General features: G+C 46.4%; 1 protein-coding gene across 4 annotated transcripts in view; it reads right to left on the bottom strand.

Moving 5' to 3' along the window:
- SLCO2A1 (solute carrier organic anion transporter family member 2A1) overlaps positions 1-20204 on the bottom strand; it is an 85475-nt gene that overhangs the window by 26584 nt on the left and 38687 nt on the right. For all 4 annotated transcript variants that reach the window (XM_039489546.1, XM_039489549.1, XM_039489548.1 and 1 more), the window contains exons 4-5: positions 12080-12242; positions 5106-5321 (exon numbers count right to left, since the gene is read on the bottom strand). In XM_039489546.1, coding sequence (XP_039345480.1) covers positions 5106-5321; positions 12080-12242 — 379 coding nt within the window. The remainder of the gene's footprint in view (positions 1-5105; positions 5322-12079; positions 12243-20204) is intronic.

The raw sequence follows: 20204 nt of genomic DNA, 5'->3' as shown, positions 1-20204 counted from the left end.
GCAGGCACCAGGGCCCAGATCCTCAAAGGTATTTGGGCACCTAACTCTCATTGAAACCAATGGGAGTTAGGCACTTAAATACCTCAGAGGATCTGTATCTAGGTACATTGTGGGTTCATGAGACTGAACACCATGTGCCTTTGGCTTCCATTCAACAAAACACTTAAGCACCATCTTAACTTTAAGCACATACTCAAGTCCCATTGATGTCAAGGTGGCTTGAGCACATGGTTAAAATAAAATCAGTGTATTTAAAAAAATCAAACCCCAAGCCCCTTCCATTAATTTTGCCCATTCCACCTTCTTTTCTACAGAAAGTTTAGGAAGCAGGGATTGCCTACAAGAACCTATGGGCAACATTTTCCAGAGTGCCTACGTCTACGCTGCACTCCCCCGCCCCTTACGCAGCAGCGTCAGAGTCAGGGTCAACTGATTCGGCCTTGTGAGCGCCAGGGCTGCCCAGGCACTGAGATTCCTCTCCCGCTCCGGGTTTCTGAGCCCGGGCTCCAGCCCACACGGGAAGGTCTGCACTGCTATTCTCAGCTCCGTGGTGTGCACCCCACAAGCTGATCAGTTGACTCAGGCTCCAATATTCAGTGCTTTGTGGGTTTGTTTGCAGTGTACCCAAAGTGATTTAGGAGCCTAAGCCCAATTTTTTTTCCAAAAGTGACTTAGGCACTTCTGGTCCAACTTACACAGATATTTAGGTGCCTAAGGAAACATATAGGCACCCAGTGGGATTTTCAAAGGCTTAGGTGCCCAACTCCCATTGGACTCACACTCCAACTGAAACCAATAGGGTTTAGCTGCCTAACATGCTGAGGCACTTTTGCAAACCCTACTCAGTGCCTACCTGGGTCTTTAGGTGACTAAGTAGCTTTGTGAATCCAGCCCTTAGGCATCTAAGGGTATGTCTACACTACGAAATTAAATCAATTTTACAGAAGTTAATGTTTAGAAATCGATTTTATACAGTCAATTGTGTATCTCCCCTCTAAGTGCATTTATTTGGCGGATTGCATCCTCACTACTGTGGCGAGCATCAACTTATGGAGTGGTGCACAGTGGGTAGCTATCATACAGTTCCCGCAGTCTCCACCGCCCATTGGAATTCTGGGTTACGCGCCCAGTGCCTGATGGGGCAAAAACATTGTCGCGGGTGGTTTTGGGTACATGTCGTCAGTCGCCCCTCCCTCCATGAAAGCAATGGCTGTCAATTGTTTTGCGCCTCTTTTCCTGGGTTACCCATGCAGACGCCATACCACGCCAAGCATGGAGCCCACTCAGCTCACCGTCATGCACTTTAAAAGCTCGCTGGCGCTGTTTGCTGACTAGGTCAGACCTCAGCACAACCAACATTCCCATTGTTATTGCTGCTTGCTTTGTGCTCCATAATATCTGTGAGAGTAAGGGGGAGACATTTATGGCGGGGTGGGAGGTTGAGGCAAATTGCCTGGCATCCAATTTTGAGCAGCCAGATACCAGGGCGATTAGAAGAGCACAGCAAGGTACGCTGCGCATCAGAAAGGCTTTGAAAACCAGTTTCATGACTGGCCAGGCTTCGGTGTGACAGTTGTGTGTGTTTCTCCTTGATGAAAACCCACCCCCTTTGTTGATTTTAATTCCCGGTAAGCCAACCACCCTCCCCTCTTCAAAAGAAAGTAACTATTGTTTTGAAACCATGCATTCTTCCTTTATTAATTAAAAAAAAAGAGATAACGGACGAGGTAGCCCGGGTGAGGTGGGGGAGGAGGGAAGGACATGGCCACATTGCTTATTGTAGCCACACTAAAAATCAAACTGTTTGAATGACAGCCTTCTGTTGCTTGGGCCATCCTCTGGAGTGGAGTGGCTGGGTTCCAGGAGCCTCCCCCCACCTTCTTGGGCATCTGGGTGAGGAGGCTATGGAACATGGGGAGAAGGGTAGGCGGTTATACAGTGGGAGGTCTGCTCTTGCTGGCTTTCCTCAGCATCGAGTCCTGCCTCTGCTCTTCGTGCTCATTTAACTCTTTCCTGGCCTCTGCCACTGAATGCTTCCGTTCATTAAGCTGTGCCCTATCAGCGCGGGAGGACTGCATGAGCTCAGAAAACATGTCATCGCAAGAGCGTTTTTTTTCTGCAATAACCTCAGGGATGGAGATGATAAGGGGAGTGTAGAAACATTCTACGCTCTATGATTCTGGGGGGACTGCATGGTCACCTGTGCTACTGAGTTCGCGACATTGACCAAACAGGAAATTAAATTCAAAAGTTCCCGGAGTTTTTCCCGTGTACCTGGCTAGTGCATCGGAGTTCAAAGTGCTGTCCAGAGCGGTTACATTGGAGCACTCTGGGATAGCTCCTGGAGGCCAGTACCATTGATTTGCATCTGTAATACCCCAAATTCGACCCAGGAAAGTCGATTTTAGCACTAATCCCATCATTGGGGGAGGAGTACAGAAGTCAATTTTAAGAGCCCTTTAAGTCGACGGAACGGGGTTGGTTGTGTGGATGCATTCATTTTAAAATCGACCTAATGCGGCTAAATTCAACCCAAACCCGTAGTGTAGACCAGGCCTAAGTGCCTATGTTATTTTTGAAAATGTGACTTAAGCTTCTAAGTCACCTTGGATAATGTAACTTTGAGACCCAGCTGAGCTCCTGGCTATCATCTCTCAGTGCTCTTGGCATGGGGGTGAACTTTCAAATGGCATAAATAAGGTGAGAGTTCTGAAGCCCCAGCTTGTAAACCACAGCCCACATTTCCCTGGGAACAGATGAGCATCTGAGGCTGAGAACTCTCCCTTTGCAATAGGTGGCTACCTGCTGGGTAGTAAAAGTGTCCGTTTCAAATCCAAGCCACAGACTTTCTGAGTCTGCACTCTGTAATGTTTGGCTCCTTGAAGGCTGTAGTACTTCAGCTCACAGAATAATAAATCAATATTAAATAACAGCTGGGAGATGGTTTTCCTACTATTTTTCTCCCTTGGATGGGCATGATGATTTCTCAGAGAGCAAACAGAGTAACAAGCTCTGACGCGTGTGTTTGTGCTGGACACCCATGCAGCCTGAACCGCTGCCAGCTACTCTGATCCTTCCCTTTGTCATGCCCATATGACATAGATTATCATCACAAATGTAAGGAGGGCAGCCAGTTAATAAAGAGAGAGGCAGTGTAGCATTGCAAAGGAGAATCTCATTTAAGGGCCATTAGTGCTGTGCAGGGGCATGATCAATGGCAGGGCAAAACATCAGAGGTCCGTGCCCTGCACAGCTTCAGGTGGTAATTTTGCTTTGTCTAAACACTGTGGCTGACTTTTCCCTTGTTCGAGTCTGCCACTCTGATTATGGGTTTGCATTGTTTTGAGTCTGATTAGTTCCTTGGGGAAGGTGGTCTGAGATGTGCTTCATTTTTCTTTCCCATGCTTGGCTTGTGGTTTCTTTATAAAGTACCATGTTTAATGGGTACCCACCTAAATCACTCAGCCACAGGGCTGGTGGAAAAGTGGAGAGCCCACAAATTTAGGCAGAGTCACTCGATGGTTTCTCAGACGTGTTGATTAAAATGTCTAGTACAGCTGACAGTTGGACAATAGATTTTTTGGAAAAATATTGAAAACCAAAATATTCTGGTTCAAAATCATGCCACAGTGCTTCGTCTGAATTGTAGTTTGGGTGCTTTATGCTTCCATTTTCATCTGTGGGCTGGGCTCGGTGGCCAGACTGCATCTCCTATAATGCATCATTTTCTCCCCTCTTGGTGAAGGGAGGTTGTACCTTATAGGAGTCCCTGGCCATGGTACAGCATGGCATGTAGTTCATCCAGAGCACTCAGCCCATAGAGGAGGATGGGATCATAAAACACCTGAGCTACAAGTTCCAGCAGGCACCATTTTAAATCAAAATATTTTGGTTTTCAGGAGCTTAGGTTTTTAATACAACGTGGACATTTTCCACAGGAAGCAGACCTGTTTTTGAGGAATATCATTTAGTTGAAAACCCAACTTTCTACTGAAAAGCAGTTTTGATGGAAAATTTTCAGTCAGCCCCACTGTCTAGGCCAAAGATCATCATCAATAAGTATAAGTGTTACCTTCTGGCTCCCCATTTATCTCCCTGAGAAGCAGCTCGTCCTTTCGCCAGTGAGGGACTGTCTCCTGGATGGCCTAGGTTCTGTTCATAGAAGGATTTCAACAAGGTGGTGACTGCCCTACCCGACAGGGAGTCTGCACCAATGCAGCAAAGAGCAGCAGCCCAGAGTCCAGGCTAGCGGGCTCCTGCAGGAATGTATGGCTTCCCTTTGTTGAGGTTTAGTAATATCATTTGGGGGGTTATTTTTAGGAATTTTTGCATTCTATGTACATGTCCAAATGGGCGGTAGGAATTTTGTCTTTTTGCATATTGCAATGAGAAGATTTTTTGGATACTTCCCAAAATTTGTGTCTAAATACGATCAACTTTAATTTTTTTTATTACATGTAAAAAAATGACTTACATCAATTTAAGCTTTGTATCCTTGTTACTGAACCCATGGTTTAGTGGGTTTCACATCTCTCTTCCTGGCACTAGGCCTACATTTTTTACCACCTATATATTTACCATAATAAGAAGCTAATATTTAATCATTCAAAATATAATAAAAATACATTTGCCGTTATCTAAAGAGATTTGTCCTTTGCCATCACAGCAATATCCCAAAGTAGTCAAAGAGGAAAATGTTTATGAAATCAAGAACTGAAATTTACATTCAATCAAATTGGATTTTTAAATTTTTTAATACAATTTTTAAAATTGCATCCAGAGTTTGTAATGTGGTATTGTTTTAACCCTGCGTGTGTGTACAATGCTACAGCGTGTCCAACAGAAATATGAGAATATACTGTCACTCAGTGCCTGAGGCAGGTTTAAAGTACCCAACATTAATTAATGTTAGATATGAGTCAGGGAGCAGGGACAAATTGCACCAGGATAAGGGGGAAGTCAACATGAAGTGAGTAGCCATTTCTGGTATTTTTCCGGTACGTATCAGATAAACACCAATTTTTACTTTGTTTGTTTCAGGGTGTTTTGTGAGTGTTTCTGAGGTAAAACCCTAGCAGCGGAAGCCCTACAGACAGGGGACTTACCAATATACAGCGGAGAATTGTTTGCCTCAGCAAAGTCATCCACATAGGAGATCCCAAAGGGCTGAATGGGAACAGTTCCAATCCCAACTAACAGCTGGGCAATGACCATCAATGTCCACATGCTGGTTGCCTCTTTGTGGGGGTCCTGGGTGGTGCTGGGACACACAAACATATCCTCCTTGTGGCAGAGATAGGCCTTGGTGTGATTGTTGTTACCTGGAATGAGATGGTAGTAGTGTTATAAACCCGAGCACCCACTCACTGACCATTACAACGTGCTACTATGCCCTCTCACCAGCGGGCACCTCGTGTCATATTCTACCCTCAGCACACCCATCTTCTAGGAGTTGTGTAGGTGTTACTGAGGGCATAAGTTGAAGCTTTATGAGAGGTGATGATGCATGAGAAGTGAAATCCCAGCTTGACATTCAGGCCCAGGCTGTGTTTGCAGGGCTGGTTTTTGTACTTGTAAACTGAGCAGATCACACACTCAGAGAGAATAAACTCTACCATACCACACGTAAAGTCGCCTCATGGAGTAGGACCACACTGTATGGCTGGTGATAGAAGGTGCACTGCCCACTCAATGCACAGATGAGGCTGAGCTAACTACCTAGACCCCTCTTTAAACCTCCTTACTGGTCACACATGCTTGGGTGTTGGTGTTCAGTTAGAACTGGGAACATCCTCATTTTAATCAGCAGCTGTCATCACCTTAGCATTCCTTCACGGCATGACCCTTTAGTTTCAGGGGTCAGCGTAGAAAGGAAATTGAGTGGGGATTATTCTGATTAGAGACAGAGGAAACAGAACCTTTCCAGTAAGCCACTTTTGGTACAGGAGTAAAGATTACAGTGTTCACCCAGAAGTATTGCTCTAAGAAGTTCCAGGTTAGCTTTGCAAGAGAGGGTACTGAATTCCTCGCAAAGGCCACAGTAAATCTGGTTTCAATCTATCGATCAAAGTGCTTGTTGGTTCTAGGGTGACCAGACGGCATGTGTGAAAAATCAGGATGTGGGTGGGGGGTAATAGGAGCCTATATTTAAAAAAGAAGACTCAAAAATCAGGACTGTTTCTATAAAATCGGGACATTTGGTCACCCTAGTTGGTTCTATTTTAAAGCAGGCCAAATAATAATGGATATTTGGGGAGGGGGAAATCTGTATCCAGTGTAGAATAAAGGCATCATAGATGAAATATAATGATTCCAGGGCATTTTTCACTAGATCTTTTCATTCTAGTTTCTTGTTCACCCCAATTGTTTCAACATTCCCAGCAACTCTTTTTAGTTAAGAAAATGATTCTGTGGTTCTTCTGTAGTTAGAGCAAATTACAACAAAACAGAAACAAATGTTTTTCAGATGATTATGGGTTTTCACTGGCGTAATAGGACTGTGCATCCCAATAACAGGCTACCACAAAAATCCTTATGCAAGTTCATTAAAAGCAGTTCTTGCATGTGAGTGGTTTGTGCTTTCAGCATGAAGGAGCCTTCTTAACCATTGGAGATTTTTGCTTTAAAGAAAAGCAGAAGCAATACAACCATATTAAGGATTAATCTCATGCCAAATATCGTTTTGTAAAATCAAGTTGGTTGTAACTTAATGAGCACAGAAATACATGCCAGACCCACAACATTACTATTTCTCTTCTGTTCAGCATTCTGCATTTCTTTCACCTAGAGAAAGCTTTATTTTATTTAAAGCTAACTTAAAATGTGCACAAGTAAAAAAAAAAAAACCCTGGTATGCCCAGAGGCCTCGCAATTTAAGAAAAGGTAACTTGTGTGAGACACCCCTAGGATTAAATCTATTTCATCTGCTTTGGGATTGGAGCTTTAGAACAGTCAAGGCATGGGGACCAGGAAGGGCAACTAAGACTCTGAGCTGAGAAGAAGAGACAGATCTGGCTGGAAAAATTAGGACACGGCTATCATGGCCCATAGAGGGGCTAAATCCATGGGCACTGCTTTGACAATGTCCCCTTATAGCCAGAGCCCCCAGCTGAGGTTAATGAGGTGAAGTCAGCTGGAGTCCTTCCATTCACTTCAGTGCTCTCCTAGCAATTCCTCTTCCCAATTCCCTCCCCAGGGCAATTGTTGTAGTTGCTAAGGCTGCTTTCAAATAACCCAATTGGGAGTGAGCTAGCAACATCTTGTGAAGACCTCTGGGTTTTGGGTTGGTTGGTTTTGCCAACCCTCTATCCTGATAGAGATTCGTTCTTACATTTAAAGGGTGGGGTTTTCAAAAGGACCAAAGAGTCAGGTTTTTAAAGGTATTTAGATGCCTAAAGAGGCATATAGATATCTAATGGGGTTTTCAAAAGTGCCTATGTAATACTGACAGACCCTGGTCGTTGGCAGGTGGGATCAAACCTGGGGCCTCTGGAGCTTAGTGCATGAGCCTCTACCACATGAACTAAAAGCCAACTGCTTATTAGCTAAAGCACAAACTCATTAATCTCTCTCTCTAAGTGGTCTCAGTGCCACTAAATGGGCCAGAAACCACACCCAGGAGGTGTGTGGATTATACCTACTCCAATGGGAATTAGGTGCCTAGAGCCTTCAAAAAACTCACTAGGCATCTATTTGCCTTTACAAATTTGTCCCTAAGTGACTTTGGAATTTTTCAGAATGCCACCCAAAGCTCTGTGGGGCAGGAACTATAAATTCTTGTGTGTTTGTACAGCACCTAGCACAACAGGGACCTCATCCTGATTGGGGTATCTGGACCCTACACATTCTAATCATAACAATAAGAATATCTTAACCCACAGAGACCCTGGCACTCCTGACAAGTGTTCTGAGACTTCCAGCTAAGCCTGTGGCAATGCAATCTGTAAATGCACATAGCCAGCTGTCAGGGGATTGCCTCTGGAAACCACACTGCCACGGGAGCAGGCAGGAGTCTGGCATCAATAGAAGGTTGCCTAGTGCAGCATGGCAAAGGAATCTGTCCTCTCTTCTCACTCCCTGAAAACTTATCTCAGAGCCAGTTGATTATTCAGTGCCCTCTAGTTCTGGGTAACTAAAATAACAAATAGTGGCCAACTCAGCTCCCCAGAATACTTCATGGTGCTGCTATGGGAGTTTGCAGGCTTATGTCTGTAGAGAGGAATAACTGTGCCACCCTTTCATATCACCATGTAACAGCACAACACGCATGACTGGGCTTGTGCAGCACCACATCTAAACACAGAATCACAAGGCCTTCTCCATTACTGGGCCGATACCAGTTTGCATTCATCACATTGGTGGGGAGCACAGGTAAGGCTCATGCTATACCACAACCCCAGCACAACAGACACAATTTATGCACCAGCACAGCTTCAAGAAATGCCTGGAACAACACAGCCCTGGAACAACACGCTCCATGTGACACACCTGTCTATGAATGCCACAGCCAGAAGCCACAAGGCTGTGTTTTGGTTCAGGCATTTTAACATATGAGGCTCTAGTAAGAAAAGAATCAGAGCAGATGACACCTATTCCCTGATCCATTTCATTGGTCAATAAAGAACAATCCCTGTTGTAAATCCAATCAGTTCGCAAACTGTCTAGTTGTGGGACCAAGACTCCTTGGTAAGATCACTGGGACACGTGGCATTTGTCTGACATCCTACCCATGGGCTAGTCTGTTAATCAGCCAACTTTTCAAACAAAAATGTTTGCGTGTGGATGGAAGTGAGGCAGCTAGTGATACAGGTAAGAACCTGGTTTTCATACTTGGCTGAGGATGAACTCTGGAAAATGTGTAGTTCAGTGGTGGAGAGTTGTTTTTTAATTATGTTTAATAGAACCTGGACTTCAGAAGAGCACTGGTCATGGCAATTTGCCCAGAGCAAGGAAGCACTGACCTGGAATAACAAAGCCAGGGGGCTTTGCCTTTAGCTTTCCCTGTCCCCACACCTTTCAGCAGAGTTAGAATGAGTCAAATACCCATTATTGTTATTTATATTTCAGGAGTGCCCAAAGGTCCTCACTGAGCTTGAGATCCATCACACCAAGTGCTGTACAAACACAGAGTCTGTCCCTGCCGAGGTTGCCAGTTTTGGTTGGACGTATTCCTGGAGGTTCCATCACACTACATTCTTTAATTAAAGATTAATCTTTAATTCCTGGGGACTCCAGGCCTATCCTAGAGGGTTGGCAACCCTATCCCCGCCTCAAGTTATTGCAGGAGCGACACACACCCTCTTGGTGGGAGACTTTAGTGAATCTGAGTCCATGTCTCCTTTTTTGCAGAGAAGAACAACTAAGTCTAAAGGCTGTTTTTTCAGAATTTCACAATTTTCTTGTGGAAATCTGGCTCCAACCGAGCGTGCTCACTTAAAAGGCTGGCCCTGGAAGGAGGAAGTTACAGATTTCGGATGGCCACCGCCTCCATCTCTAGCCAGCCTGAAATGGTACCACCAGCAACACCTTGTCAGGCAGCAAACTGGGGCTTTTGCTGGCACATGTAAACCTAGGATTGCTCCTGGTATGCCTGAAAATGGGAATGTGCTTGCAGGAATGGGAAGCCAAGCGGATTGCATTCAGATTAGAGTTCTGAATGCCTCCCCCGCATTGTTCCAGGATAGTCACCCCAGGAGGGGGCTGAGCACAGAGCACCATCATGCTTCCAGCTCTTCCTGCTTGTCAAGAGAATTGCTCTGGCGGCAGGGCACAGGAAGACTGATACATGACAAGGAGAGAGACATGCACGCATGTCCATTAACTTCTCTGGACAGGCAACATATATCCACCATATAAAACCCCCAATCCCATGGGGCTCCTTTGGCCCTAATCCAGCTTGGCATTCACTTAAATAATAAGACATGATAGGCAAGTTATTTCACAGAGATTGCAGCATGCCTCACAGGTGTCAGAAGATGTGAGGGCGGAGGGCCAAGTGGAGTTAAGCCCTCCAAGAGGTGCAGCGATTGCCCTGAAATGCCCTGCCTGAGATGCCTCAGTGTTACTATGCCACTGAATGAATATGTACACGGAAGTCAAAGCTGTGCATTGGCATGGTTGTGACGAGCTGAGATCCACAGTCCTAAAGCCATAATGTCATTTACAAAGGCTTCTCCTCACTGGAAATGTCTTCACACCCCCTTGCAGGACAACTGCATTTGTTTTATTGCAGTTATCAGCTCCTAGGGCAGGAATGTTAGCAATGCAAAGCTCCATGCGTATGTACAGGGGTCACGAAATGATGCTGTGTATTTATATTACGGCAGTGCCGAGAGGCCCAAACTGAGATCAGGGCCCCATTGTACTGGGCGCTGTACACAGACATAAACCCTGCCCCAAACAACTTGCAACCTCAGTAGACAGGGGATACAGAAGTGAAGTGACTTGTCCCAGGAATCAAACCCAGGTCTCCTTACTCCCACCTCCCCTGGCCCACACGGCCACTCTTTAAACAAACATCTGGCAGTAGCTCATTTGTTTTCAATAGGTCGGTTAGTCTGTTCTACTGATCCTTGAAAGAAAACAGTAACTAACAACAACAGTGCTGCTGGCTCTAGCAAATGAATCATGCGTCTCATGGTTGCGGAGCCTGCAGTGGCAGCTCTTCTGATGATGCATAAAGTTCCTCTGTTCCCACCATTTTCAGGGCTGGTTTGGAAACATGGGCTGTGCTCTGAATGAGAGCTTGTGGGGCGCAGAACTGGGCCCCAGCCTTGCCACATCAGGCCCTATAGGAGTAGAATGGAGCAGAGGGTTGTGGAGTTGGGGAAGATCTACTGCAAGACCAGGGGCAGGGAGAAAAGGAAGCGGGACTGGGAGGGAGCGTCTGGGAAGCAGTTTCTGGATCCCAGGGACAGGGGTGGTTCTGGGGCAGCAGAGAGGAAGGATAAATAAAATAAAAATGAAATATTTTTAGCTATTTCTGCAATTAATTATAATTGGATCCATTTTTGTAAATAAAACTGTCATTATTACTGGACAATTTATCTAGTAGTTCATAATTATGGAAAGCAGACAGAAGGATTTAAAAGAAATGTATGAAATGCATTGAATATGAGGAGGAATTCAAAAGAAATAATGTTGAAGGATGATAAATGTAGTCACTGCACTCAAAATGGGTTCTGTCAAACTGGCCCAAAACCATAAATCTCTCTGGTCTTAAATCTTATCCAGCTAAGCATCATTCTTGAAGTCAGTCCACATTATTCATCTGTCTTAGGGTTTGTACACTGGCCCATCATAATTCATGGAATACCAGGGTTGGAAGGGACCTCAGGAGGTCATCTAGTCCAACCCCCTGCTCAAAGCAGGACCAATCCTCAGACAGATTTTTACTCCAGATCCCTAAATGGCCCCCTTATGGATTGAGCTCACAACCCTGGGTTTAGCAGGCCAATGCTCAAACCACTGAGCTATCCCTCCTCCCTGGGCTATGAGGGGCACATACAGCTCATGTTTTCTAAAATAAGGGCATGATTCTGTGTGTCTGACTTATGAATGAGCAGGTGCCTGTACCTGAGAATGGGAGGGAAATCCAGGGGGAAGGGTCAGGGAGGAATGGGGTGGGGGGCTGGGTGGAGGAGAACTAGGAGGGCGGAACTCGAGACAGTCATAGGAAATTAATGAGATTTTGCCTGTCTTAAAGGATCAGTGGAGTCTCTACCCAGCAGTCAGGGAGAGGAGAGGGATGCATGTGTGTGTGTGTGCATTAAAGGTTGTCTTTTCAACCCAAAATGACCATGCGCACACTGGCAGAGGAGCAAAGGGGAGTCAAATGACAAAGTAAAAGCCATGATTTCATGGGTTTTTCAAATCTGGGGATTTGGGGGCTAATCTCAGGATTTCTGCTCTCTTGCAGTTAGCAATACTGCAGTAAGTTCAGTTCTTTCACACGTTCTGCACCCCCAGTGCATTCCTGGAAGGAGAAGGAGAGGGAGAGCATCCTGACTGGGGAGGCTCATGCTGCGCCAGTGGATGTGGTGGGGAGTTACACCCCCCAGGAGGAGATCAGGTCACTTACCCGTGTTCATTTGGGCAAACTCGTACCGGTCAGAGAGGAAGTGTGGAAGGGTCACCAGGAAAGCCCCCAGAGCCAGCAGCAGGCCCCCCAAGCCGATAACCCGGGGGCGGTGAACTCGATTGCCAAAGTAGCTGACGAAGATGATGAGGGCGACATTGCCAATCTGGGGTGGGGAGAGCAAAGTGGAGAGAATGTCACGGAGGGCAGGAAGGAGACGCATGCAGGGTGACCAGATGTCCTGATTTTATAGGGACAGTCCTGATTTTGGGGTCTTTTTCTTATATAGGCTCCTATTACTCAAAATGAAAGGCACAACAGGGCACTATGCACTGAGAGAAAGGGGTGGGGGTCACTACAAAGGCATCGTTAGCCACCCTGTGCTGAGACAGCACCTCACAGCATCCCCTCTGAAAGGACAGACTTAGGGCTTGTCTACACTACAAAGTTAAGTTGACGTCCACCCACCGCAGTAATTAAGTCGGTCAGGCATGTCCACACCACACTCATTGTGATGGTGGAGTGCGTCCTCTCTAGCAAGGCTTGCTTCGATGCAGAGAGCAGTGCACCATGGGTAGCTATCCCACAGTGCAACTAGCTGCAGGTGGGGTTGGGATGGACTTGCAATGCCTCATGGGACCAAAATATAGTTGCAGGGGGGAATGGGAACATGGCTTCAACCTCCCGTAATGCAGCTTACTCCCTCCCTACCCTGATATCAAGGGCAAACCCATGTTTTTTATGCCTTTTTTCAAAACCCAGGCTTAGCCGCATGTAGCCCAAGAAGCATGGACCCTGCTCAGCACTATTGTTGTGAGCATTACAAACACCTTGCGTCTTATCCTGCAGTATTTCCAGAGTTGAGATAGGAGCTGTCACGTGGAATATTGTGATGTCTTTCAAGCAGCCCTGCTGTAAGCCATAGAATGAAACAATTCCTGGGTGCTGCTGGCAGTCATGCAGCAGTTGAACACGATGGAGCACCATTTCCGGTCCTGGGAAACAAGCACTGACTGGTGGGATCACATTATTATGCAGCTATGGGATGATGAGCAGCAGCTGCAGAACTTTCAAATGTGGAAGGCCACTTTCCAGGAATGTTGTGCAGAGCTTTCCCTAGCCCTGAAGCGCAGCAATACTAAAATGAGACCTGCTCTGCCAGTGGAGAAGCAAGTAGTGATTGCTCTGTGGAAGCTTGCAATGCCAAACTGCTACTGGTCGGGGGGAATCAATTTGGAGTTGGTAGATCCACCATGGGAGTTATTGTGATCCACGTTTGCAGGGCCATTAATAGACTTCTGTTAAGAAGGGTAGTGACTCTGGGCAACGTGCAGGACATAGTGGATGGTTTTGCATGATGGGGTTCCCTAACTGCGGTGGAGCTACTGATGGAATGCATATCCCTATCTTGGCACCAAACCACCTTGCCAATGAGTACATACACAGAAAGGGGTACTTCTCAATGGTGTTGCAAGCACTGGTGGATCACGGGAGGCACTTCATTGACTTCAACTGGGATGGTCAGGAAAGGCGCATGACACACGCATCCTTAGGAACATACGTCTGTTCAGAAAGCTGCAAGCAGGTACTTTCTTTCCACTTTGCAAAATAACCATTGATGATGCTCCTATTACTCCCCACCCAGCCTACCCCTTGCTCCCAGATCCTTCTCAGCAGTGCTGCTGCCAAGCCAGTTCTCCCCCATTCTGTATTTGTGCATTTGGTTTTATTTCCCTAAGTGTAGCACTTTACATTTGTCTTTGCTGAATTTTATGTTGTCTATAGCCTAGTTCTCCTTTGAATTTCACTGCATCCTCCAAATTATTGGCAACCCCTCTAGCTTTGTGTCATCTGTAGACTTGATCAATATGCTCTGTATACCTACATCCAGGTCATTAATGACGATAACAAGGAGTCTGGTGACACCTTAAAGACTAACAGATTTATTTGGGCAGAAGCTTCAGATGCATCTGAAGAAGTGGGTTTTTTTATCCACAAAAGCTTCTGCCCAAATAAATCTGTTAGTCTTTAACGTGCCACTGGACTCCTTGTTGTTTTTGTGGATACAGACTAACACAGCTACCCCCGATACTTGACATTAATGAAGATGTTAAACAACACCGGACCCAGAACAGATCCCTGTGGAACCCCACTTGAGACCTCCCTCCAATCTGACATCATTCCACTAGTAGTTTCTCTTGCTTTGTAGTTGTTGAATGTGTTTGTGTGAGGGCCCAGAGAAGGCCAGATAATGATTTACCAGACTGGGCTTCACTCTTTTCTGGGAATCACTAGCCTGTTTTAAATATCCCCTTTGGGGTAAATTGTGCATTATTACTGGTTTTTAAAGAACAATGTTATTGCTCATGTGTAGGGCCCTACCAAATTCACAACCATGAAAAATGCATCATGGACCATGAAATCAGAGCTCCCCTGGGAAATCTCGCTATTGGAGGAGAAGGGGAGGGGTTGGGGTTCCTCAGTCACTGCTCCAACTGCTACTCCCAGCCAGGCTGGGGAGGGATGGGACTTCCTCTTCCTCTGTATGACTGTTCTTTGGGGGAGATCAGACCCACTTCCAGGTACCTCCCCTGGGTGCAGGAAGCTTCAGCTGGCTCTGAAGCCAGTGCAGCCACAGAGCCTCCTGCAGCCGGGGGAGGTACTTGGAGGTTGGTCTGATCTCTCAACACTCCAGCCCCTGGCCAAGAACAGCTATGCAGGGGAAAAGGAAGTCCTTTCCCTCCCAGCCTGGCCAGGACCAGCACCTAGGAGTCCCTGGCTGGGGTGCTCCCAGCAGCACAGGGAGATCAGACCCACCTCCACCTCCGGGAACCTCCCTGGGCTGCAGGAAGCTCCCCGGCTGCTGCCTTCAGAGCCCAGCTCCGCAAGCAGCACTGAAGTGAGAGTGGCAATCCCACCAGCCCCCTACAATAGCTTTGTGACCCCCCCACAACCCCGCTTTGGGTTGGGATCTCCACCATTACCACACTGTGAAATTTCAGATGTAAACATCTGAAAATATGAAATTGACTAATTTTAAAACCATATGACTGTGAAATTGACCAAAATGAGCCATGACCTTGGTGGGGACTTATTCATGTGCTAAAGGCTAAAGCTCGGCAGGTTTCCTTAAAACACCAAGTGGAGCATCTGAATTCCAGATTTGGCTTCTCCTTGTCTGGGTTGTCATTGATTGGGGCACTGTCTGCCAGAAGAAAGGGTTCCACTCAGCTTCCAGCTAGTTAACAGCTGTTACTGGTGGATGATCTAGGCTTCTTCATATCCTCAGCTGATGTAAACTACCCTTGCACTATTGACATCAGTGAGGCTATGCTGATTCACACCAGGTGAAGATCTGGCCCTAGATAGCTTTCAACACACACACAAAAATATGCTCCATAACAATCCCCTCAGTGTTGTGTTGCATAAGGATTTGAATATACGACTAACACAACTAAATCCCCACATGATGATTTGGAAATGTCCCTTTTGGGAGCAGCATAAACTAACAACCTTCCCTCCCCCGCCGCAATTCAGTGATAAAGTCACAATCCATCACCGCCTCCTTTCCCATTTGTTCCTGGCAGAAATAGGCTCTGGCTCTGGCATCTGGAGCTCTGTAATGTGAGGTGATGTTTGGATCTAGGTGTTCAGTTTGAAGCCATTTCCCTAGTATTGCTGTAGAGATCTCAAAACAATTCTACAGAGCGTACGATTCATAGACAAAATGGGTGAGTTGTATAAAGTTATAATTACAGGGGTTGTGTCAGTCTGGAACAAACTTAACATTATTAAATTAGTGAATTGTGGCTAAATATCCTTTTTTATATATTTGTGTGGCCTGACTCGTTTGTCCCTTGTGATTCTTGGAATTTCTTTAATAATAAATGAGAAAACTTTATAATCCCAGAAAGACAGGCAGGGGAGCTCACATAAAAATATTATAAAGCATTGAAACAAAGACAACTCTGTTTGAAAATCGATGGTCTCTGAATAGGATGACAGAGACTGTTATTTCAACCACCTCACAGTTATTGCTGTAATGGAATGTCCCACATGCTGTCTGCCTTGCTCTGAAGATGAAGTCTCTAAGCACAGGACAATATCTTTTATGGATGAGAAGTACTGGGGACTTTGGTATGTCCCAGCTGTGAGTGTTAGGACATGGTTCAGGGCTTTGCCAGCACATTTCAGGGGGACTGACATAATCACTTAAAGCTGGAGTTTGGCAGGTTCAGATTGGAACTTGTATGTTCCACCACATTTTAGGTCTGAGCCAAAGCCCAAAGTCAATGGAAAGAGTCCCACTCACTTCAACGGACTTTGGATGTGGACTTGTATCTAGAATGGTTTGGAGCACAGGAAATATACTTTCCAGAAGAATGACCACCCTGCATTGACAGGGTGCACATTGTAAAGCCATATGGATGTGGATGATGGGTATAATTTGTGACACTAAAAGTTTAGGATGGGATTTTCAAAGGTGATCAGCACTAGCCTAATTCTGCTGCCCTTGAAGTCAGTGGTAAAACTCTCATTGACTTCAAGAGCACCGGAGTCAGGCTGGTGCTGAGTGCTTTTGAATATCTGTAAGGCTAGAATTTTCAAAGAGGGACTAGGAGAGCTGGGCAACCAACTCTCTTAGGTTTCTTTGAAAATCCCACCCTAAATCCATAATTTGTCAGTTGAGCACCCTACATATATACAGCAAGTACCATTCCAAGTAAGCAGAGCGCCAGCATTTGTCCTAGAAAATGCTGAGAACATGAATGTGAATAAAATATATTAGACTTTCATAGGAACCAGATAATCTGTATTTGTTCATTTCACAAAATACACTCAATTATGCATTCTGGGGTGCATGCGTATTTTACCATTGGTTACACAGCAAGAGATAAAAATAATTACTCAAAATTGAGCAATCACTAACTTCCACTCCCACACAAGAACCTGGGAAAAGAAATGGGCACCAGGCCCTAAAGGTTGACAAACATGGGCTCAACCAGACCAGTGCAGGAAGTAAATTCCAGAGATTAAGATTTTCCAATAAGAACATTTAGTACCCAGACAATTACATCTAGGGCTGTTAGCTGGTGTGCCCTAGTGACCTCAGAACCAGAGAGCTTTCCAGTGAAATGCAATAATCTAACCAAGAAGTCACTAAGGCAGAGGTCACAGTGATGACACCCAGATCCAAGAGAAAAAGCTCACAAAAATCTGGCCTGGCATAAGTGAGAAAAAGGGGCTTTGGGGCACCAATGACACCAGTGATTCCAGGAGGAATCAGGGATCCAAAAATACTGCGGTGAACTGCTTTGGAACAGAGAGAAGAGACCCCCTTCACTGATGCAGATGGAAACACGCCTCCACCCCACTTATTACTTATCCTCAAGATCCTTCCCCAACCCACTCTGGGCCAGATTTTCAGAAGGGCTCAACACACAACATGCTGAACTCTCTTTGAAATATCTGATCATATGGAATCTATTCCTGTCCGGATTAAGCATCCAAATCTTGCCCAGAAATTGGGTTAGACTAAAAATCTGTGCCATCCACAACCCATAAGAACAGGACAGAGCTGCATGATATCACAACATATTGGTGATAGTATTACCCAAGTCATTTCAGTACCTTCCTCAACAGCTCCACATACACATTGAACGGGGGGGGGTCTTATAGGACCTCATGTAAGCTAAATACCCCATACAAGAAACCTAGCAATCACTTCAAACTACCCTCTAGGACCTCATGAGCAGGAAAAAGCTGGAGCCATTCAAAAGCAATAACTAAAACAATACCGCAGGTAAGGCCCTCAGGCCAGCCAACAAAATATCATGGTGATTGCTGTTGAATGCTGCCGAAAGTTCTAAGAAAACCAGCATGGACACCTGACTTTCATCCACAGCAAGGAGGAGATTGTGGGCCAATAAGCTGGTATGTGGCTGGGCCGGTGCTATCTGGATGACTCCATAGTTGCCTGGAGATGATAGGAGAGCGGGAGACAGCTGGCCAGACTGCTAGAGATATGTGAGCGGTGGCCTAACCACCACATATGTGAAGGAAGCTGGCAACCTGCCTTTCCAAAGGGAAGTGATAACTATCTTAATGGGCCAAATTAAATTTATAGAGAACAAATGAACGAGATAGAAGGTAAAAGGAAATAAAATGTTTAGGATGAAAGAAGGAAAGAAAAGCATTAATCTGGGTGTCTAACCAGTGCTATCTAGCTAGCTTCTGTCTAAGGCACTTCTACACCACCTCTCACCATACCTAGCTAACTGTTGGCTTCTATATACCACTGTGCACCGATTTCGTGCCAGGACCTGCATTGCAATGTTAGTTGAGTTTCTCCAATTGGAGCTTCCCATTTCAAGAGCCGTACATGCAATAAGGAACAGCCTTGATGAAATTCTTGAAGAGAACGCTCTGTGCATGTGCAGCAGCCACCTTGTTAATTAAACACCTCTGAGGTTTTACATTTTTCCTTTCCAGACTTCCAGACTTGACTCTACCCTACACGAAAGACCGACCACTTGCCAAACTTCAGGTTTAAATCAAAGCTGTTCCTGAGTCATAAGGAGCTGAGTTATAACTCGAAAACAGCCAAATTGAGGCCAGCCCAGTAATACAGTGCTACCGCTGCCCGAAACCATGCAGGGAATGCAAGTTCAAAGTCAGTCCTTTGCTTCAGGGTCAGCAGGAGCTGGGAGCACTGGGGAGCATACTCCATTCTTAGGGCTGTTGATGGCTGCGTCTCCTCTTAGCAATGACCAGAAGGAGCTGAGAGCATAGGCGCTGACTCCGTGGGTACTCCAGGGCTGGAGCACCCATGGGGAAAAATTAGCGGGTGCTCTGCACCCACCAGCAGCCAAGCTTCCCCTGACCCCTCCTCGCCTCTTTCTCCCCACCCCCAAGCATGCCGTGTCCTCCCCCTCCCTCCCAGCACTTCCTGCCCACCGCCTAACAGCTGTTTAGTGGCATTTAGGACTTTCTGGGAGGGGGAGGAGCAGGGACACGGCACGCTCAGGGGAGGAGGCAGAGAAGAGGCAGGGCAGGGGCGGGGACTTGGGAAAAGGGGGTGGAATGGGGGCAGGAAGGGGACGGGGCTGGGGTGGGCAGAGACTTTGGGGAAGGGGTGGAATGAGGGTGGGGCAAGGGCAGTGCAGGGGCGGGGCGGGGCGAATGGTGAGGTCGAGCACCCGCCAGGCAGAGGGAAAGTCAGCGCCTATGGCTGAGTGTGTTTGGTGAACAGAGGCACTGATTGACGGTAACACTGCTGCAGGAGTGGAAGGGGACCATTTACACATTCCCTGTTCAGGGGCTGTAGGGCCTAGTCCATCACTGGTGCAGAGCTGAAGGCAGCCTTTGGTCCTGATTCAGCAGGGTGCTTCAGTATACACCTAACTTTAAGTGCCTTGCTGAGTCAGGGTCCTAAGTTGTGCCCCTGTTTCAATGTTCCCAATTGAGCTTTGCAGGGGCATGGAATTGCCAGGGCTCAGGTTTGCCCCAGAGATGCCTCCCCGACCCCGCCATGCTTGAAGCCCTTCTTCCTCTAACCTGTCCCCACTTTGACACCACTCAACCTTCTGCCCACCCCAGAACGCTGCATGCAGCTGCTGCAGAGATGGCACAGAGCAAGCAGAACTGGCTCTGTGCCTGGGCAGAGGGGCCTATGCACCTGTGGCATTCTCCAGGGGATTCATACGTGCCCTACAGCCCCTTTTTCACCAGTCTAGCTGGATCTATGGGCCCTCCTGGGCACCAGGAGTGCAGGGGAAAGAACAAAAAACCTATAATTCAGGGGCTAAACCACAGCTGTAAGCCAGGTCCCAACCCAGAGTCAATGACGACATCTGAGTTAGGAATGCCTGAAAACAGGGATTTCTCATGGAAAATGCTAACAGATCCCTCATTATGGTGGCACTACTCCAGCGCTGCTATAATAAAACCTAGCAGCATTTGGTAATGCTCTATTTTAGTCCCAGGTGATGCAAAGGATTCGGTAATGTTTTGGCAAATGCCCATGAAACAAATTGGGGGTTGCACCTTCATGTAACAAGACATCACACATTGCATCCAGCAGTACTTCTGAGGGCCTGGCATGACGTTCATTTCAGTTAAAACCATG

The sequence above is a fragment of the Mauremys reevesii genome, linkage group 9 (genome assembly GCF_016161935.1).
Source record: "Mauremys reevesii isolate NIE-2019 linkage group 9, ASM1616193v1, whole genome shotgun sequence".
In the NCBI taxonomy this organism is placed as follows: Eukaryota; Metazoa; Chordata; order Testudines; family Geoemydidae; genus Mauremys; species Mauremys reevesii.
This window is presented reverse-complemented; position numbering and strand designations above follow the sequence as displayed.